Below are 20,630 nucleotides of genomic sequence, written 5' to 3'. Positions count from 1 at the left end.
GCATGTGGGATCTTCCCAGACCAGGGATCGAACCCGTGTCCGCTGCATTGGCAGGTGGATTCTTAACCACCATGCCACCAGGTAAGTCCAACCACTACCTGCTTTTGATTGTGGCTAAATCCTAGGTGCTGAATTCTGCTAGACATAATCACACACGTTTATAAGCTTTTATCACCTATAAATTATGATGTCTAATATCATCTTGGCCCCCAAGATTATATATTCTTTTTCAACTCAATCTAACCTTTGTTGCTCTCCATAAATCTTCAAATGCTTCATTCTGTCACTCACTATCAGCAAATTATCTCACCCTAACATATCAAGAAAGAGAAATATCAATGATATTTCACTGAACCCTCAGCCATCAAACAAATGAACTTACTGCACCTAAACATCTGTTCTCCATCCTTCCTCTCCTTCTCTCTCCATGAATCCCTCCATCTTGGCTCTAGATTGCATCTGAAACCAAGCAGAGCCCTGCCACTGCCCTGTTCCAAGTACAAAGGCCCCTCCACACCCCCTAGCTCTTGTTTACAGAAGAGCTGAAGTCTCCCAAGCTTCCCTGAGTCACAGAAGAGCAGGCTCAAGAAGTCAATGATTAGGACAATAGAGGCACAGAATCCTTCAGTGTCTGATGCACATTCCTGAGTTGTTTTACAGATACTGTAACTGCCACCAGAGGGAAAACGCTAACTGCATGATGAACAGACTGCAGCCATGACATAAGCTGCTCCATCTTGAGCAGTACTGAATGTATGGCTAGTACAATTCCAAGAACTGGCCTTAAGACAGTGGAATTAACACTATTGCTCATCATAATCTGTATCTTTGTGGGCATCAAAATAATTGTGGCTTTTTCTCCCCATATATGTAAGCAGGCAACTAAAATTGTCAGCAAAGAGATGCTACAGACCCATGTCGACATCTTCCACTCTAAGAATATGGCACCCTGTGTCAGCATGAAGAAGTTATAGAAGATGGACCTTCGCCCATAATCCCACAGAAATGGAATGATGTCTGACAGCGGTGATTTGTAAGCAAATTTTTGCAGGCAGTTTGTTGCAGGAAGTAGCTCTCTGCAGGAGGCCACTTTTGTCCTGTCACTTTAGCAAGGCTATATTTTAACTAACCTCCGGCCCAAGCACACCTTTCAAATCTTTTTGATCACACAGTACTTTGCCTAACCTGTTGATTCTTTCCATAGATCAAAGAAGTAGAATTGAAGAATGAGTAATTAACAGATGACCGGATCTCTTCCCCAGCTCCCCCTTCAGTAATCTCGCAATCAAACTGTGTGAACAAAATAGCATCTAAAGAAAGATCACACCGCTCAATGCTCTGTGGTGACCTAAATGAGAAGGAAATCCAAAAAAAGTGGGGATATACGTATGCGTATAGCTGATTCACTTTGCTGTACAGTATAAACTAACACAATATTGTAAAGGAACCATACACCAATAAAAATTTTAAAAAAGAAAGATCATTTTTTGGATCTTTCCAAAAAACGGAGAGGAGTCGACAAGCCTGCACACAATGGGAGATGGCTACAAATCTGACCCCCTATCTCAATGAGTAACTGAGATTATTTCCCCTCTTTCCTTTTAAAAACTTTCATGGCCAACCAGAATCTTCGGAATTGGTTGTGGGACAGGAGTCCGCGTTCTCCCCAGATTGCCGGCTCTCTGATTAATGTGACCTTTCTGTTCTTAATCAGCACTTGTCACACAAGTGCTGACTTTTCGAGCAGTGAGCAGCCAAACCTGAGTTCAGTGACACTTCTACTAACTGGAAAAACCGTACTAAAGATCATAATAGAACAGTGTCATTTATCACATCAACTTCAGTAAACTAATTGAATTACCACCAATTTATTCATCAGTAAAGTCACGCACCCCCTTCTAGTCATAAAACTCTATGATATAGTAAGAGAAAGAAAGGAAGATTGGGACAAAAAAGTACAAGAGACAAAAATGGAGTAGGCAGGATATTCTGAATGTCTTGGATTTTTCTTAAGTAGGTTACTGAATATTTTATACATGAGCTAGAAAGAAAGCTTTGAAACAGATATTTTATAAAAAGGCATTACATTAAGTAATTATCTGAATACTATGAAAGCTGTAAGAAGGCATATACAATTGAAGCTAAAAACTCTGGCTACATGTAACAAAATGCTATTCTCAAAAGAGACCTAATAGAGGAAAATGTTCTTTCATCATGAGCAAGATTCCAAGCTCTTGTAAGATTGGAAAACAATTAGTAATTCAGAGAATACTATTTTATTAATAGGTTAAGTTTCCCTAGATCTTGATATTGTTTTTTTCCAGTTTAAAATAAAATAATTACTTTTTCATTTAATCCTTGAAAGTTCCATGCTAAGAATGAATAATCATGAGTAGCTGAACAAAACAGTTTTACTTTTTTTATGGCTGCAATTGAATTACAGGTAACTTGTCAATTATTAATTAATACCCTCCGATCAAAGATCTTGGAATTTAAGGTGGTAATTTTTGTATATGACCAAATGCAATAGAGTACAGCATACTTTCTATGCTGCTTTCTATTTCAGAAAGAAATTAAAGCGGTTAATTCACATGGAAAATGCGCCCTAAGATTTTGCATATATATATCTAAACAGTTCTTTTTTCTGCCCTTACCCACTTTCCTCAAACATCCATGAAAGTAAACCAATGATATGTAATTTTCTCTCTAGCATACCTATGATGTGGCTATTTTTGCTAATCCTTTCCAGAATACTCAGAATCATTTAACTCAGTAATGTACTGTTTTTCTATAAATGTTAAAAATTCAGATTTGAGAAATTAAAGATTTGTTTACTTACGGAATACACAACAGGAAATTTTAAAAACTCAAACAGAAAAACAGGACTTCTACACAGGGAAACCACTGATTAAGTCCAATGTCTGACTACTTACAAAATGAGTCATTCAGTTGTGTAAAAGGCTACAAATACGTGGAGAACCCCAAGAAAGACATATATTAAAATAAACCAACATACTAAAAAGGTGGTGATTTTTCAAGTAAATATGACAACCCCATTAAAATGCAACACACGGTTTTCTGCAAAAAGAAAACCTAAGATGAAATGTATGCTTTATATAAAATATTTACATATACAATGCACAAAACCTACTACGGTTAGTAACCTTTACGGCTTTGAAGAACTAGATATTTACATATCTTTCTTCTGCATGTGCGTGCGTGTATGTGTGTTTTGTATATATTTTTAACAGTTGACAGCTGTTTTAGAGCATACAGAGATGCCAAGCTGAATGAGGGTCTTGATTACTTCAAGATTAGCTATCTAAAGTTTCTATTCATTTTAAGTGTTGTTAGTTGGAAGAGTCATTAGTCACTTCCTTGTCTTATAGAACATCAGCATACATTTACATTGTTAATGAACATTTGGGGTAAATGAATTAATGGCACTTTTAAACATCAATTCAGTCCTAATAACTTTGTATGTCATAGAAATGTTGGCTAGGATATAAACGAAAAGCCTTTTCAGTAAAGGTAACTCCTCATTCCTACGAACAATAAAGGATAAAATTAATTTAAAATGTTTTTTAACCGGTTTAAAAAAAAAGAACCTCAATATTTAATGAACTAGTCCAGAGAAAAATAGGCACTTAAGGAAAAAACAAAACAACAACAAAAAAAACCTATGTTCTAAAATAAGCATATAAACCAGAACATTTTGGTGAAAATATTTCATATACTGATAACACAAAAATATATTCACTTTTAAAATATCCACTTATCAAAGCGCTTGCAGAATAATTTGACTTATTTCATTATGAGTACTTCTTATAGGTATGACATTTAAGAAAAAACATCACTAGGGAGGATTATATCATTCTTACCACTGAAATTCTTTAAATGCTGAAATTAGACATAAATAATTTTTTCATATTATCAAAACCTTAAACAGCAGTTTAAATAAAAACAAATATAAAAATAAAATCACGAAAATAAGTTGCATGCTATTTTCATTAAAAACAACAAGGGTATTTGTATGATGTGGAAGGTATTAAAGATGCACTAAAAACATAAACACACTCCATAAACTCAATAGCATGTATACTACAGAAATAACTACTTAAGGTATCAATTTCTTTTTTAATTCCCCAAACAAGAGTTAATGGCAGACCTTTATTTACATCAATACAGAAAAAAAATCATATTTGAAGTATGTAAAATATATGACTAATTATAATTTCTTAAAATAGATCTTATAATCCTGATACATGTATTGAATGAAAAATTACAAATAGTTACTTGAGTCAATGAATCAACTTTAGCAAATATTTAGTGAATTAGTTGAAATAAGGAAAAGGCGTCAAGAATGCTCACAAACTCATTGTTTCCTTCTAAGATACTATGTTATCACTAATACTGAGAAAATAATACAAAGCTCTGATACATATACATTTAATACATTTTTATAGGGCAGATCCCGAATACAGTTGATGTTTTAACAACTTCACTACACAGAGCTTTAAAAGTAAAACACAAATCCCAATTATTAAAAAAAAAACAAAAAGAATAATCAGGCAAGTGCTTTATCCTGTAATAATCTCAACTTGCTGAAGGAAAAAAAAAAATCCCTGCAAAAAATCAACACCAAGAGCTTAGACTTCTTTAAAAGATGTTTGAGAAAAGGCCATTTTGCATTTCAACATTCTTATACTAAAGCAATAAACTGTTTAAGTTTATGATTTTTTTAAAAAAGAATCACAGTGCATTAAACACTTAGCTATAGCTAATGCGTCTGTCTATAATTAAAAGTTGACGTTTTGTGGAATCCATCAGTGTCAGAGCGCTCCATATCTATCCAGGGAAATGTTCTTAAAGCTCTCCCGCTCAGCCTCTCTAGAGAATGACACACAAGGCAGGCAGAGCTAGCTGGAGACCCTCTGCCATGTTTCCCAGTAACCTCAAAATTATCTGCATACAAAACTCACCTCCAGGCTTGTGTGAGTAACTCAACAAGGGGTCAATGCCCACTTCTTGTTCTTCTGGCTGCAGAGGATGTCTAGTTTCAGATAAGGAATGATACATTGTGAGAACTGGACAATGTCACCAAGAGTAACCACCTGGGAGATGAAAAATATGGAGAAAAATGATAAATTTTTTTCTGCTATGACTGGGAATAAATGCAAAATGGAAAATGATTAAATGAGCATGACAAACATTAACAAATTTTCCACAGGCTCCAGGGACTGTTACTACACATTGGTAGGCATATATGTAAAAGAAGTGAAAAAGTGGCACAAGATTTTCATTTCAACAATTTCTTCCCAAATCTGAACTTCACTGGTAACCTCTACCTCAACATTCAGTTACATTTATTTTCAGTAAACTTCTACACAAAAAGCTGAATTGTAAGTTAAATCACTGTCACATTTATAATATCCTTCATTTTACTGCCAAAATAATACACATTTACTATAGGAACTTTCAAAATATAGAAAATATAGCTAACTGAAATCATTTGTAATTATATTAGCTAAAAACACCACTGTTAACATTTCAGTTTATTCTATGTATTCTTTCTGGGCATTTAAAATACATATAGTTTAATGTGATCCACCATGCTAAGTATACCGATTATATAAATTATCATGAGTATTTTCCTTCCCATAAAAATGTCTGTATTATCACTTCTAATGGATCCCTGGTATTCTTTATATAGCTATAACAATTGATGTAACCAATTCCTTATTAGCAAACAATTAGGATGCTTTTAGTTCCCCAACACTATGAATAGCCTCACAATGGATATCTTCCAGTAATATCTCTGTGCTGTATCCATGATTATTTCCTTAGGATAAAATCCTATAAGCATAATTGCTGGACCAAAATATTTATTTTTAAAAAATAAGATTTTAAGATAAGTTTTGCCAAATTATGCTCTAGAAAGATTTGTATATAATAGAACAATTCATTTCCCCTGGACCCTCATCAACAGTGGGAAGCAGTAATTCCTTTGTCATATGCTACATATATTTTTCTCAGAGTGTGTCTGTCTTCAAATTACATATAGTTTTTGTGGAGATAGTAACTTCTTCATTTTTATGTAGCCAAATATATCTGTATCTTCTTTATGGATTCTGCCTCTGGTATTACACTTCCAAAGGCAAGATTATATAAATAACCACCTGTGTCTTCTCATTTTTTGAAGGTTTTCCTCCTCAATTCTCATTTCTATAAATAATTCTAATATTTTTTTAGAAATTAAATTGTTTTTGAACTTCCAAGCTACACTACTTATAATATTTTTATGTCTATAAAGTACAAATGAGAATTTGTACTTCCCAAATCAGAATCTTCCAAATAATAGACTGAGTTTGCTACTTTTCATCCAAAATAATGTAAGTAACATAATCTTTTAAATTTTAAGAGCAGGGGGGACAGGAAGAGGAAATGTGTAATGCTAAATTGGAAAAGCAAGTCCAACCAAAATGGGTATGTAATTTTAAAGGATATAGTCTCCACTTACGGAGGAAAATACCAGAGAAGCCCATGAACACACAAATCCTTGACCAGTCTTTTCCTATCACAAAATGCTCCTTTATCCTGTTTACTTAATTTCTAAAACTCTCATTTCATAAAAGCACTCTTGAACACTTTCTCATTTTTATCAGAACCCTCCAACTCTCACCCACCCTCACTCTTAGATCAGATGTTAACGTCCTTTCCCCCTCAGCTTATGGTTAAAACAAAAGAAGCAGAGGGTTAGGCTAAATCAACACTTGGGAAAGCAGAACTTTTGCTGCCAACAGAGTAAGAATTTCTAAAGCCATAAATCCTAAATCCATAAAGCTAAACCATTGTCAGTTCTTGTTTCTTATGTGTACAAATCAATTAACATATATGGAGCACTAACTATACAGAAGGAACTCTGGGGAATATAATCTAGTAGAGCAGCAGTCCCCAACCTTCTTGGCACCAGGGACTGGTTTTGTGGAAGACAATTTTTCCACAGAACAGGGGGGTGGGGGTGGGGGGGTGGGTTATGGGGGATGGTGTTGGGATGATTCAAGCACATTTATTGTGCGCTTTATTTCTGTTATTATTACATTGTAATATACAATGAAATAATTATACAACTCACCATAATGCAGAATCAGTGGGGGTCCTGAGCTTGTCTTCACTTACCACTCACTGATAGGGTTTTGATACGAATCTACAAGCAATTGATTTATTATGGTCTCTATGCAGTCAAACCTCTCTGCTAATGATAATCTGTATTTGCAGCTGCTCTCCAGCGCTAGCATCACTGTCTCAGCTCTACCTCTGATCACCAGGCATTAGATTCTCATAAGGAATGTGCAACCTAGATCCCTTGCACGTGCAGTTCACAGTAAGGTTCCCGCTCCTATGAGAATCTAACGCTGCCACTGATCTGACAGGAGGTGGAGCTCAGGTGGTAATGTGAGTGATGGGGAGCGGCTGTAAATACAGATGAAGCTTCGCTCACTTGTCTGCTGCTCACCTCCTGCCGTGCAGCCCAGTTGCTAACAGGCCACGGACTGCTGCTGGTCCATGGCCTGGGGGTTGGGGGCCCCTCTGGTAGAGGAGAGCAAAATGTAGATAAGCAATTATATTATAAAATAGAATCTGATACATTCTGCTGATCAAATGAATGAGCAGGTTAAAAAATAAAATCCTCTACTATGGAGAAGAAAGGCTCACCAAATGCCAACACCTAATGGGGTCAGGCAAAAAGCATTATTAATTACAGTTAACATCTATTAAGTAGTGAATATATGACAAAAACTACTCTAAACACTTCACATATACTCAACATTTCATCCTCCCAACAACTCAATGACGTATCTTCACCATCATTTTCATTTTACCAAAGAGAAAACTGAGGTACAGAGAGATGAAGCAATTTGCTTACAGTCACACAACTAGGAAGTGTTGAACAGCCAGACTGTGAACACATCCTATCTGGCTCCAAAGCTCACCCTCTACTCAGTACTACACGTGGCTCCTGTTAAGTCAATGAGACAGACAAGAGAGGCATAAAACAAGGCGGTCTAAGAGGACCGGGTCTGTGAATTATTGGAACATCCATTTCTCTGCTTCAACATTTTCAAGAAAAACTGGAAATCCAGAATTTTATGTGAAATCTCTTTACTTGTAAGTGTTGGCAAATAATAAAAAAAGAAAGAAAGAAAGAAAGAAACTGTGTGGAACTGATTAAACGCATGTCAAAACTGTATTTGACCATGGACAACTATTTTAATGTAAAATTCATATTCTCTATACACTTTGTCATACTCTTTAAAAATACAAGGGTAAACATTTGAAATGAGTATTGCAAGTTAACTGCCAGACTTCCTTAAAATTTCTTTAATATCTTATACTATGTTTTCATATCATTTCTCATTTTTATAGTATATACTTCTGTTAGACTTCATATACCTAAAATATATAAATAAGGAGATGTTATATATTTTAAACTCTATGAGAAATAGAAAAACAACAAGGAAACTGATATCAAAGTGTATTTCAAAAAGGAACATCAGAAGAAAAAAAACCCCCTCTATGGCTAAAATAAAATACAACATGATGATGTTCAAGTATTCACTCAAGATGCTCAAAGAGACTTAAGGTCTTTTAAACTCCTTAGAGAAAGTTAACTTCAAGTCATTCACTGATTTTAGCTTTAATAATAATTCTTTAGAAATTGAGATGTCTGTGGTAACACCCAATAAACAGAATACAAAGTTTACCAAACATACCAGTCTATAACCATTCTAGAGAATCAGGCATCTACTATATGCTAATTAATCATGCCTATAGGTTGAAACTGAGTCACTGAAATGCTTTTATTGTCAAGTAAAGCAAACCTGCTGAATAGTAATGAGTTATTTTCAAGAAATACGTTGAAGAAAAAGTTGGGACAATATCCTTAATTTTCTTTTAATCGTAGATTTAAATAACAATCTAGTTCAGAAGTAACTTATTAAGTAGGCGCTGTTTTGTTTTTTGTTGTTTTAAATACAAAGGGCTATTTTTGCTTTTTAGAAAATAAAAGAATATTTAACTTTGTTGGTTACTGCTACTGTGATTACCTTATAAAATCACAATACAACGCTGCTTTCAAATATGAAGTAATTTTTCCAATTTGTGTTCTGTGACTATAACAACCACCAAAAATAAAGCAGAATAGCAAAGGTTTTTAAACAAATGTATCTATATTTGTTTTAATCACTATTTTGAATAAATTTTGTATCTATGAATATCAGACTATAAGAAAATATTTAATAAAAATTCAAATACTTAAGGGAATTTTTTGTGGTCTGAAGATTTTAAGATAACCCCTATAAAAGTCAAAATGGTATAAACATTTTGAAACTCACAGTGGACCACTGCATCTTATGTTTGTATACTTGCTATGCCTTAATCTTCTCTACACAGAAGCTAGACATATATGTAGAAAAATATATATAATGACCAAAAATATGTATCTTAGTAAATGACTACTCAAATCCATAATGGATGGAGTTCAGTTTTCTTAAATAATGCCAAGTTGTCTCTAGAATTTCTCTGACTGACAAAAATGGTAAAGAATTTTAAAAAATAAAAGCAATCTTATTTTTTCTAATTCAGAAAGCACAGCAATATACCTTCTAAGACCTGAGAAAGGAGATATCCCTTCTTTGCTACGCTTACTATAAATAACAAAGTTCCTACTGCACATGAACTCAACATTCACAAAACTCAAAACTGGTTGTGCAGCGTGGTTTTACTGCCATCCTGGTCACAGGAACTGACACATTAGGCTGAAAGTGCCATTTAAAATCCCAGACTAATCTTAGGACAGTTGTAGTGGCTTCACATATCTAGTTCTTGCAGTATTAAATCTTAAGATAAAAGTGATCTGTCTGAAAGAAGGGAAGTCTTGTGAAAATAGTATTTAATGAAAGGGTAGGAGTTCAGCACTAAAGCTTGGAAGATAGTCTTAAAGTATGTTAACTAAATTTCAGAATAATCTATTTTCCATGTAAACTGAAGCAACACAAGCAGTCTGTAAGTGAAAATTTCAAATTATTAGCATGATACAGACAAAACAAAAGGTTAGCTGAATAAAACTTCTCACTTTTAAAATGGCATCATATAAACAAAACCTCTAGAAAAATAGTTTATTCTCTCTGAATCTGAAGTTCTACGTATTTCAGCTGATATTCATTCTATCACTGTTTCTATTACATAGGCATAGAATTAGCATTCTGAATTGTGTCTTCTAAAGACATCCGTATTCAGAAAAGCTCATATAAGCATACTCCATTCATTTATATTCTTGCCTGATGGTAAACTTAGAAGTCAAACACTGAAGTTACAGAGTAATATTACTTTACATAAAGATATCTCTTGTAAGAAAAGCATATCAAAGAGCTTAAATGAACTATTTTCAGAGCACAATTATAAAAGGGTGAGAGCATACAGCATGAATGACTGTTACAGGTAGCATGCATTCACCATGATGGGTATGTAACCTAAAATATGACATCTTGCCTACAAAAGCAAGAAACTGATAGAAGCTAGATTTTTTGTAATTAAGAGAGTAATGGACCATTACCTGTAGAATTGGCAAAAAACAAAAAACAAAAACTTCTATTTAGAAATATTGGTAGCTAGAGGTAAATTTGATGGTCAGGAATAATGATGTTTTAAAGTCTTAAGTTACAAGGGGGAGAAGGAGGTAGAAAAGGAGCAAGGAAGAAAGAAAAAGAAATGAGAAAGAAAACAAAGACAAAGGATGAAGTTCCATTTTTAAATTCTGTCAATCTTGAATGCAAGAGTGCTACACTGGACTTTAAATAAGTTAATTAAGTATTAAAATCAATCATCTGAAAGTCTTAATATTTAATATTGGTTAGATTGTATATCAAAGTAGTTTTATTATTTATTTACTCTAAACCTTTCCAGAATACTTCATCTGACAACAGGGGGTCTGTTTCTCACAAGATAAATGCATTTACAATGCCAAATAAATTATATATAAAAGCGTTTATCTTAATACACGTCATTCAATATTAAAAATCACCCATTGGTAAAATCCTGAAACCCTAATGCATTTTTACCAACCACACAATTGTATTATTCAAGTGCTGTCTATTAAATACCTCAGTGTAGGTATAGGACTACAATGAGGGTCTACACACTGAGAACAATGATCAAAAGAAAATTAACACAGATTCAATCCTTATAATTAACAGGCTATTAGAACAAGAATTTTAGGGTAAACAATCCACTATAAATATACCAGATTCACAAACGATACACACAATCAGAAACATGTAGAAGATACGAAAGGCTCACAGGTGGTCTTAAATATTTTATATTACAAAATAGGAATATGTTTGGCCTTTCAATATCCAAATGCTATAAAGTAATAGAACGTGGCAGTTGTGACCATATACACAAGAGGAAATTGAGCATTATAAAGAGCTAAAGTGGCCTGACAAAAAGCTCTCCAGCATGTATGCTCACGGGGTTTCAGAGTTCTCTTGAATACATGCTCACAAAGCAAAGACTGAGAAAGCAGCTCAGCCTAGTAACCAAGCGTTTCATTTATTATAGCCTTCCATTGCTATTGCCGTATTTTATATGTATAGACACCACCTCTAGCCTTTACGCTATTCGGTCAGCTTTTCATAAAATCAAGAGAACTACAACAATTAGGAGTTCAGGAAGAATGAGCAAAAAAGAAAATAAAAAGAGAAAACAGTCACAGTAACTTGGTCAATTACGTTAAACTGATGATGATGTTAAGAACAAGGAAAAGAAATAAATGGCTACTCTTCGCATAAGCATCACATCAAATCAAACATTTTGGTCAAAAAACAAACAAAAAACATCCCCTTGGGGGCTTCCCTGGTGGCGCAGTGGTTGAGAGTCCGCCTGCCGATGCAGGGGACACGGGTTCGTGTCCCGGTCCGGGAAGATCCCACATGCCGCGGAGCAGTCTAGGCCCGTGAGCCATGGCCGCTGAGCCTGCGCGTCCGGCGCCTGTGCTCCGCCACGGGAGAGGCCACGACAGTGAGAGGTCCGTGTACCGAAAAAAAAAAAATCCCCTTGGTGCAAGCCTGGGGAGGCCTGAGTTGTATCCAGAAGCCTATGAGCAACTGTGAGGAGACTCGTCTGAAAGTCCGTGGGGATCTTATATTTATCCCTTGGCTATTAGTAAGTGGTAGGGCTGCGAAACCCAAAGAAACGTTACTTAAAACAGTACTTTTAATTAAACAATAATAATAGCAAAAACATAGCATTTATTGGGAAGCAGGCACTGTTTAGGCACTTTTACATTTCAACCTTACAAATTCCTCTGTGTGGCAGACACTCTTCATTATCCCCTTTTATGATTAGGCAACCACAGAGAAGTTAGAGAACTTAGAGTCACAGAGCTGTTAGTGGCAAAACCACCTCAGGATTTATAGGATGAAAAGTTTTCTTTATTGTTACGTTAAATATAATGCACAGGCAGACGTTGGAGATACTGCGGGTTCGGTTCCAGACCACCGCAATAAAGCAAGTATCGCAATAGAGTCACTGGAATATTTTGGTTTCCTGGTGAATTGGAAAGTTATGTTTATGCTATACTGCATTCTATTATGTGTGCAATAGCATGTCTAAAAAATGTACTTACCTTAATTAAAAATATTTTATTGCTAAAATATGTTAATTATCAGCTGACAACGCAGGGTTGCCACAAACCCTCAAATTTGTTAAAAAACACCACGATCTGCAAAACACAATAAAACGAGGTATGCTTGTAAGGCAAAGCATTCTAGCTTACTTTTCTCCCATACAAGCTTTGCAAAATCTAGGATTAAAAGTTCATAGGCCCTTTATATTTACAGGGTATATGTGCCCTCCCAAATCACCATCTGAGAATAAATGCATATCTAGAGAGAAAAGAAAATAACAAGTAAGCTATGGATGCAGACAGAGTTTATATATGCCTCAGCAAAATTATAATTTATGAGTAAGCCACATGACCTTTGGAGTCACTATCAAACAGCCAAAACTGTGAATTACTTAAATCCCGCAATGCTATGATTCATATTACACCAATCACTGCAGTTCCAAGTAGCATCACTGAGGGGAGGCCAGCTGCTCAGAAGCATCACCTGATCCTCTCTGGCCAAAGTAGCCTACACAAAAACATCTATACTTTCCTCCCTCCGCAGTTTTATTCATACCTCTTCCCCTCCTGATGAGGCCTTTCCCATTCACTTTTCTAAATCCCAGACATAATTTGAACACCTATCTTTTCCTCTGTGGACCAATGCCAGAAGTCATTTCTCCCTGCTCCTCCATAGCAGCATTTCCCTCATGTGATGGACCACAGGAGCCTGCCTACAGGACAATATTAAGCAATAAATGCTAGTAGTTAGAATATGAAGAACTACGTTTGTTCTAAATACATTTTGGTCAATAGCATTAGTACAGATTTTTCTTACAGAGAGAAGGTATGTAATTGAAGTCTTCAGTAGAAAGTAAAATATATATATATATTTTTTTTTTCGGTACGCGGGCCTCTCACTGTTGTGGCCTCTCCCGCTGTGGAGCACAGGCTCCGGACGCGCAGGCTCAGCAGCCACGGCTCACGGGCCCAGCCGCTCCGCGGCACGTGGGATCCTCCGGGACCGGGGCACGAACCCGCGTCCCCTGCATCGGCAGGCGGACTCTCAACCACTGCGCCACCAGGGAAGCCCAGTAAAAAATTTTTATTCAAGTTTTTGCTTCCCCTCTGTAGTGTGACCACTCCTAACCCCCTAATTGTTGATTCATCTCTCACTGACACTCTGGCAATACCTCCCCCTAACTGGTCTCCCAGCTTACATTCTTCCTTGCTGCTGTCAACAGTGTTGATTGCCTTTCCGACAAAATTCAAATTTTGTTCCGGTCCAAGTGCTCCCGGAGAGATACCCAGGGGGGTAGTTATAATTGGTTCCAAGCCAATCATGATGGTCCCATTTCCTGTGTCAGATTGGTTGGGATGAGCCATTCGATGTGAATGGAAGTTGCCCAAAGGCTTCTAGAGGTTTTTCTCTCAGTTACAAAGACTCTTAATAGCAGTGGATTAACCAACCTAGATTTACCCTACCTCTAGCCATCTTGCTATAAGCAGTAACAGAATCCTTACTGTATAACCCAACTGAGATTTCCTGTTACTGCCAGATTTCACAGCCTAGCATACCCACCTCCTACAGTCCATTACCACACAACATCCAATGCGATTTTTTTCCACTGTAAACTGTTTCCCAACGTACTTAGCATAAAATCCAAACTCTTGTTAAGAGGCCCTGGATCCAGACCCACGCCTAACCCTCTGACCCCACTCTCCCCTCGGTCGGGATGCTCTGGCCACACAGGACTTCTTTCTATTCCTTAAACAAAAATCCAGCTCAGGGGGCTTCCCTGGTGGCGCAGTGGTTGAGAGTCCGCCTGCCGATGCAGGGGACGCCGGTTCGTGCCCCAGTCTGGGAAGATCCCACATGCCGCGGAGCGGCTGGGCCCGTGAGCCATGGCCGCTGAGCGTGCGCGTCCGGAGCCTGTGCTCCGCAACAGGAGAGGCCACAACAGTGGGAGGCCCGCGTACAGCAAAAAAAAAAAAAAAAAAAAAAAAAAAAAAAAAAAAAAAAAATCCAGCGCAGTGCCACTTTAGGTCTTCGCACAACCCCATTTCCTCTGCTGGGACGCTCTGCCCCTTAATATCCTTCAGTTATCTGCTCACATTCAGGGCAGCGCAGAAAGCTTTTCCTGGAGCGTATCTAATCCACTGGCAAATCTTGCTGGTTCTACCTTCCAAACAAAATCAAGCATTAGGCCGTTCTGTACCACAACCACCCTGACCCAGGTCACTGCCAGCCCCGGCTCGGACTATTTAATTTCCTCCAATACGGCTCCCTGTTTCCAACCTGGCTGGTCATCTAAGGTCCATCGACCCACGGCAGCCTGTGTGATCCATCTCAGATTTTAACTCAGCTCGTGCCTCACCTCTGCTCAAAGCTTTCCACTGGCTTCTCATCTCACTCAGAAGAAAACAAAAAGTCTTCACCGGACTCCACAGGATCTTGCCCCCAGCACTGCTTCTTCTGAGCTTTTACCCTACAGCTCCCCTGCCCCTGCTACTCAGGCTCTCCAGGCCTAATGGCCTCTTTGCAGCTCCTCACATGTGCTAGGCAAGTTCTTGCTGCCGGGGGCCTTTGTATAATACTTTCCTCCGTTCCTAAACACTTCCGTGAGGTATCCATCCTCAGAGATGGCTCTCCCACACTGCCTTTCAAAGTCCAGGTTCAACCGTCACCTCATTTGTTAGGTGACCCATGATCACAGGGCCACACTCGGCACACACCCTCCCTTACTCTTCATCCCATTACCCAGCTTTACTTATAATATGTATCACTACCTCACACAGTACAAACTTACTCGTGTTTTGTTTAGCGTCCATCACCCCCTGTGATAAATTCTACGAATGCAAAGGCTTTACCTATTTTATTCACTTCTGTATCTCCTGTACCTGTAAGGTACCCTTATTTTTTTTATTATGGCATTCCTGATGACAGTTTGGACAAATCCAATAAAGTACAATGAGAAACCTAATTTGAGTCCCAGTTAGTTATTAATTTAAATCAGTTTTTCAAGAATTCCTAGGTACATGTTAGGGATGTATATTAGCACAAAATACATGAAAGAGATTAGAATTAAAGATATTTGAGAAGACAGATCCCATAAAACGGATTAGAGATTAGGAAGATCCTCTAATAAGATTTACTCTAAAGAATCAAGGACCGGTCCCTCTAGGTGAGAGGTAGCACGAGGCCCTGGGCTCTCTCTTGGGAGAGCCTGCAGCAGCTGAACAAACGTTCGGTGCTGCTGCTCAGGACTCACTCAGAAACACAGCATGGGAGAAGAGAGCCCAAGTTCCCTGTAGACCAACAGGTTCTCAGACACCCCCCAAACCCGCCCCCCTACCACCCACACACAGACACACACACACACACACTCTTCTGCCACCTGCACTCACCACACTCTACAGTGGCCAAACTGCTCCCTTTTAACATTGCCCATTGGTTAGAAATGCTCCAGGGAAGCCAGGGAAGACCAAAGACGGCAAGAAATCCGCACATTTTACCCAACCTGTGATCCGTGCTCTGTGAGTCAAGCCCAACCACTTACTGAAAAAATAACCCATGTCTTGTTCAGGGCTGGAACCAGAAGGTTAGCGGCTCAGTATACTAGTACAGTGGGTGAGAACTGGCATAAGCCCTTGCATTTCAACTGTAAATGCTTAGATTTTGAGAAATTTCTGAGAAACTAGCAACATATGCAAGCTTTACAAAGTTAGCCATCCCACAAATAAACAATAAAAGGACCACGCACAGGCCAATGATGAGAATATGTCATAAACCCATGACTGTGATTAATCAAATTAATGAAGTTCCTGACAAAAGTTAACCACTGGAATTTCTAAGTCTCCTTATGTAACTTACCAAAACAAACAAAGAAAAAAGGAATAGTATTTCAATGACAAAAGTAGAGTTTGAAAGTATTTTAGAATAACATCTGGTTTACATTTGACATCAAGTAGATGATAGCTTGTGGCTAATCTTTTAAGCCAATTTTATTAAAAATACACAAACACAAAGAAGGTATGCTATACAACTAACTCTGTATCTCCTCTTGTTTTGAAAGATTTTTTTCCTTTTATTTCAATTATCTCAATTATCTTTCTCTTCAGAAGAAATTAAATTCTAGCTAAAAGATGTTTTTTCTATTTGTTAATTTCATGTAAGACCTATCTCATGACTAACATGAGAATTAAATAAGATCACGTGTGGGAACACATACCAAAACCTGTAGTGGAACCAAGGTTCTGCGTTGTAGTTTACTGACAATAATAATCAGTATTAACATTTTTTATATAAGATAGCAGATGTATGATTAACTACATCTTTTTAAGGTTATATTGATACTTCTACTAAGTAAAAGTGGTGCAGACTGCAAGTAGAGAGCAAGAATTACCAGGAAGAGGGAGGCAGGGAAACATCCTGTGGGAGGGCTCAGCGGAGACGCAGGACATGCACGTTCCATTCAGAGTCCTGAGGAGTCAGGCTCAGTAAGTAAGTGGAGACTACATGTATAAAGCTTGACTTACAGACCACACTAAGATTCTGGGCTGTTTCCTAAGGACAGTGGAAGCTACTGAATAACTTTAGGTAAAGAGGAGAGAACGCGGGCTGTGGCTTCTCCACATTTACTCTTTCTTCAGCTATACAAAACTGCATCCCTCAAAACTTCCATACATATGGCTCCTCTATCTGGCATTACTTTCCTCGCCCTCTTTGCTCAACCAACTGCTACCTGTCCTTAAGATTCAGCTCAAAAGTCACCTTCCCCCACCTTGCTTCAGACACCCATTTACCTTGTGTACAACTCCACACTAAAGTGAACCATTCTTCAGTATAATGGTTGGTTTTCCACTAACCTCTACTCTTTCTAAGGAGAGAGGACGTGTTTTATTCATCTATACTCCAAGGTACGAATATACAAGCACTTGCAAAAATCATTATTCAATGAATCAACAAAACCCAAGACACCATTTAGTATAATTCCCAGATATGAGGACTAATTGAATTATACTTGCTCCTATGCATAAGCATACAAATTGAAATGACTTAAAAGGGCCTCACAGTATGTCATAGGAACAAATGCTGTCTTAAATTACACTGAGCTACAAGAGCTGAGCTATGCCCCATACTGTTTAATATGACCTAAAACACTCATTTAACAAATACATGTTGAATACCTACTAGGGGCCAAGTACCACAGCACTGTTCCTCATAAGAAACGCAAATTCAATAAGCAGTGAGCTTAATTCTATATAGTACTTGGTGAAAATTACCACTGTGATACTGTATGTTACAACAGCACTGAAATGTAACACTCACTTCCAACCATAACTCTGGACATTCTCACATCAGATAACAAACTAGATTACTCAGAATGTTTCCTTTTCCACAAAATCAAAAACCTTTTTGAAATGTCAGCCTTGAACATCATAAAATTATACAGAATGATGAGGAACCAAGCCTATAGTGCATATAAATATGAGAGCATATTAGACTGCATTTAATTACCAGTTCAAACAACAACCTGATCTAACCTTTGACAAGTAAAATAAATATTCTGAATAATTTAACTAAAGCAAACATTTGCTGTTAATGCTGCTAATTATAGTAAGAGCTGGAAAGAGAAGGGGAAGAGAGATGACGAAAGGAAGAGAAGGGGAGATGGAATTTTTTTAATTAAGGTTGAGATCTGCAACTATTCTTTGAAACATGAATTTTTTCAATGAATTCAATTCGCATAAAAGGGCAAACTCAGTTGAGCAAAGTTGCTTTATGAACACTCAGATAAAGTAAAATTTACAGTTGATTAGAGAGCCAACTCTTTCAGCCAGTAAAAATCACTAGACTACCATGGGGAGGGGAAAACTAGGTACAGATGAATTAGGGTATAACTGCCCCCCCTTTCATTCAAGGGGCTCAAAGTTTAGTGAGAAAAAAGCTGAGGAAATAGGTTGCCAGCCTTAGCATTAACTAATCAATTGAAATAATAAAAATAAAAATACAGATGCCCATTTTAATCTGAATTTTAGAAAAACAACAAAAGCAATATTTGGAACATGCTTAAATTAAATGTATTCATTACTTATCTGATTGTGCATCCTGTATTTTATCTGACAACCCTACAAGTAGATAAATGAAGACAAGTATTTATGGGAAAATATGTGGTATATCCACTGTAGGAGCTCCAGGATTAAATGAGACCAGAACTCTCAAAAGGTGAGATCCCCAAAGAACTCACCCTCAGGCAGGAAAGAGTTGTTTTTCCAGAGCTGCTATCTGATTGCTAATGGGAAAGACCAAAATATACTGCAAAAATGGACAGCTCCAGCCACGGGAACTTGTTTTTCAATTGTCCTAAGAAAAGGGGCTATAAAAAAAATACAATAAACAAATGAACAAACAAATGTCTTAATGGAAATCATCAGCTACTAAATGGCAGAAAAATGAAACATCCTGACAAAAATCCAGGAGCCACCGAGGACCCTCCTGAGTGGAAAGAGAGTACAGGACTATTCTTATATTGAGATTATTATCTTTACCCCTGAGAGGAGGTGCATTTAGAAATAAAAAATCCAAAGAAAATTGGACTTTGTTAATTTGTTGAGACCACTCTTATTCAAATATATAATCTTCTCATTTGTGTATTATAAATGTTAACTATGATTGATACTGCACAAGAATCTAAGGTATGATAAGCTCTTAGCGTAGCCTTAAATTTAAAATAATTATTCAATAATGTGTAATGTGAAGACAAGTTATACTCCATACGAAAACTGCCAATTTAACTGATTAGTGACTTCAAAAGGGACTACCCTATTTTCTCGTGTAGTCTAAGCTTCCACATGAGAACCAAGAAGCCTCAATATGAACATGAAAATGTTTCAGTTATAGTAGAAGATCATCATTATTAATAGAGGCAAGAAAAACTCCAATTCCCCAACTTGATGACATATAAATATATACAGATTTTATATAATTGATCACAGAAAATGGCAATCATTTAAAATATTAAAACTTACCATAAAATAATGAATATGACTTGAGGGCTTCTCTCAGAATCTTTGATATCCAGGTTGATTGTAATTGTTTCATCTTTACCCAAAAGATACGTGTGCATGTAACTTCTGTATGTGTTCTAACACCAAAACCATTTAGATGTCCATGTAAAAACACTGATATATATGCGTAGCTTAAAAATGTAAACATTATAGGCTCTCAAAATAAGAATTAAAATATTTAGGTTTCACTTTTATGGGAGGGAAAGTTTCAAGCACTGACAAAATGGAAGATGGATAAAGAAGAAAGGGCTAATTATAAAGACAGAAGACAATACGTAGCACTCACATAATATCTTGATGTCACAAACGCTGTGACTATACTAAAAAAAGTTTCAAGACATTAATGCATACTAAAAAACAAATTAATTCCATGAACTCCATATAGAGCCAATGAAGGCCTGAAAGGGTTTACCAAAGGGTACAACTAACAAAACTGTATAAATACACAGATAGTGATGTGGGTACACAGGGACTACACAAATCCTATCCCAATCACCAGAGAATTTCACCAGCAAAAATAGATACCTCTCCTTCCTATGTACATGCTTTAGGCAGAAGATAGCAGCACGCTAGCTCCAAAATTTCATTGAATACCACAAAAAAATGTTTAAAAATACATTAAATTAGATATGTATAATTCTTGCCATACAGATTTAAATGAAATCATTGTATAATTTTTAAGACTTTGATAATTTGCTCCTAAACTTCAGTAAACAATTTAAAAGTAGATGACAAACTTCACGCCATGCTTTCCTATTTGTAAAACAATGACACAGTCATTTGGAATTACAATGTGCTATTTATATACTGAACAAGATATATAGATATCTGAAGGCCCTGAAAACTGTGTCAGGCCTGGAAATTTTGTCCTAGTTTCTAATTAGCTTCTAATAAA

General features: G+C 36.8%; 1 protein-coding gene across 7 annotated transcripts in view; it reads right to left on the bottom strand.

The window, feature by feature from the left end:
* The window catches only part of TBC1D5 (TBC1 domain family member 5), a 532,640-nt gene that overhangs the window by 327,178 nt on the left and 184,832 nt on the right, over window positions 1-20,630 (bottom strand). For 6 of the 7 annotated variants that reach the window (XM_079921169.1, XM_079921174.1, XM_079921170.1 and 3 more), the window contains one exon: window positions 4,983-5,114. The exons of the other annotated variant lie outside the window; for it this stretch is intronic. In XM_079921169.1, coding sequence (XP_079777295.1) covers window positions 4,983-5,079 — 97 coding nt within the window. In that variant the 5' untranslated portion in view covers window positions 5,080-5,114. The remainder of the gene's footprint in view (window positions 1-4,982; window positions 5,115-20,630) is intronic. 7 annotated transcript variants of the gene reach the window in all.

The sequence above is a fragment of the Stenella coeruleoalba genome (assembly GCF_951394435.1).
Source record: "Stenella coeruleoalba genome assembly, chromosome: 5".
NCBI classification, from domain to species: Eukaryota; Metazoa; Chordata; class Mammalia; order Artiodactyla; family Delphinidae; genus Stenella; species Stenella coeruleoalba.
Note: the sequence above shows the minus strand (reverse complement) of the source record. Positions and strands in the feature narration are given on the sequence as shown.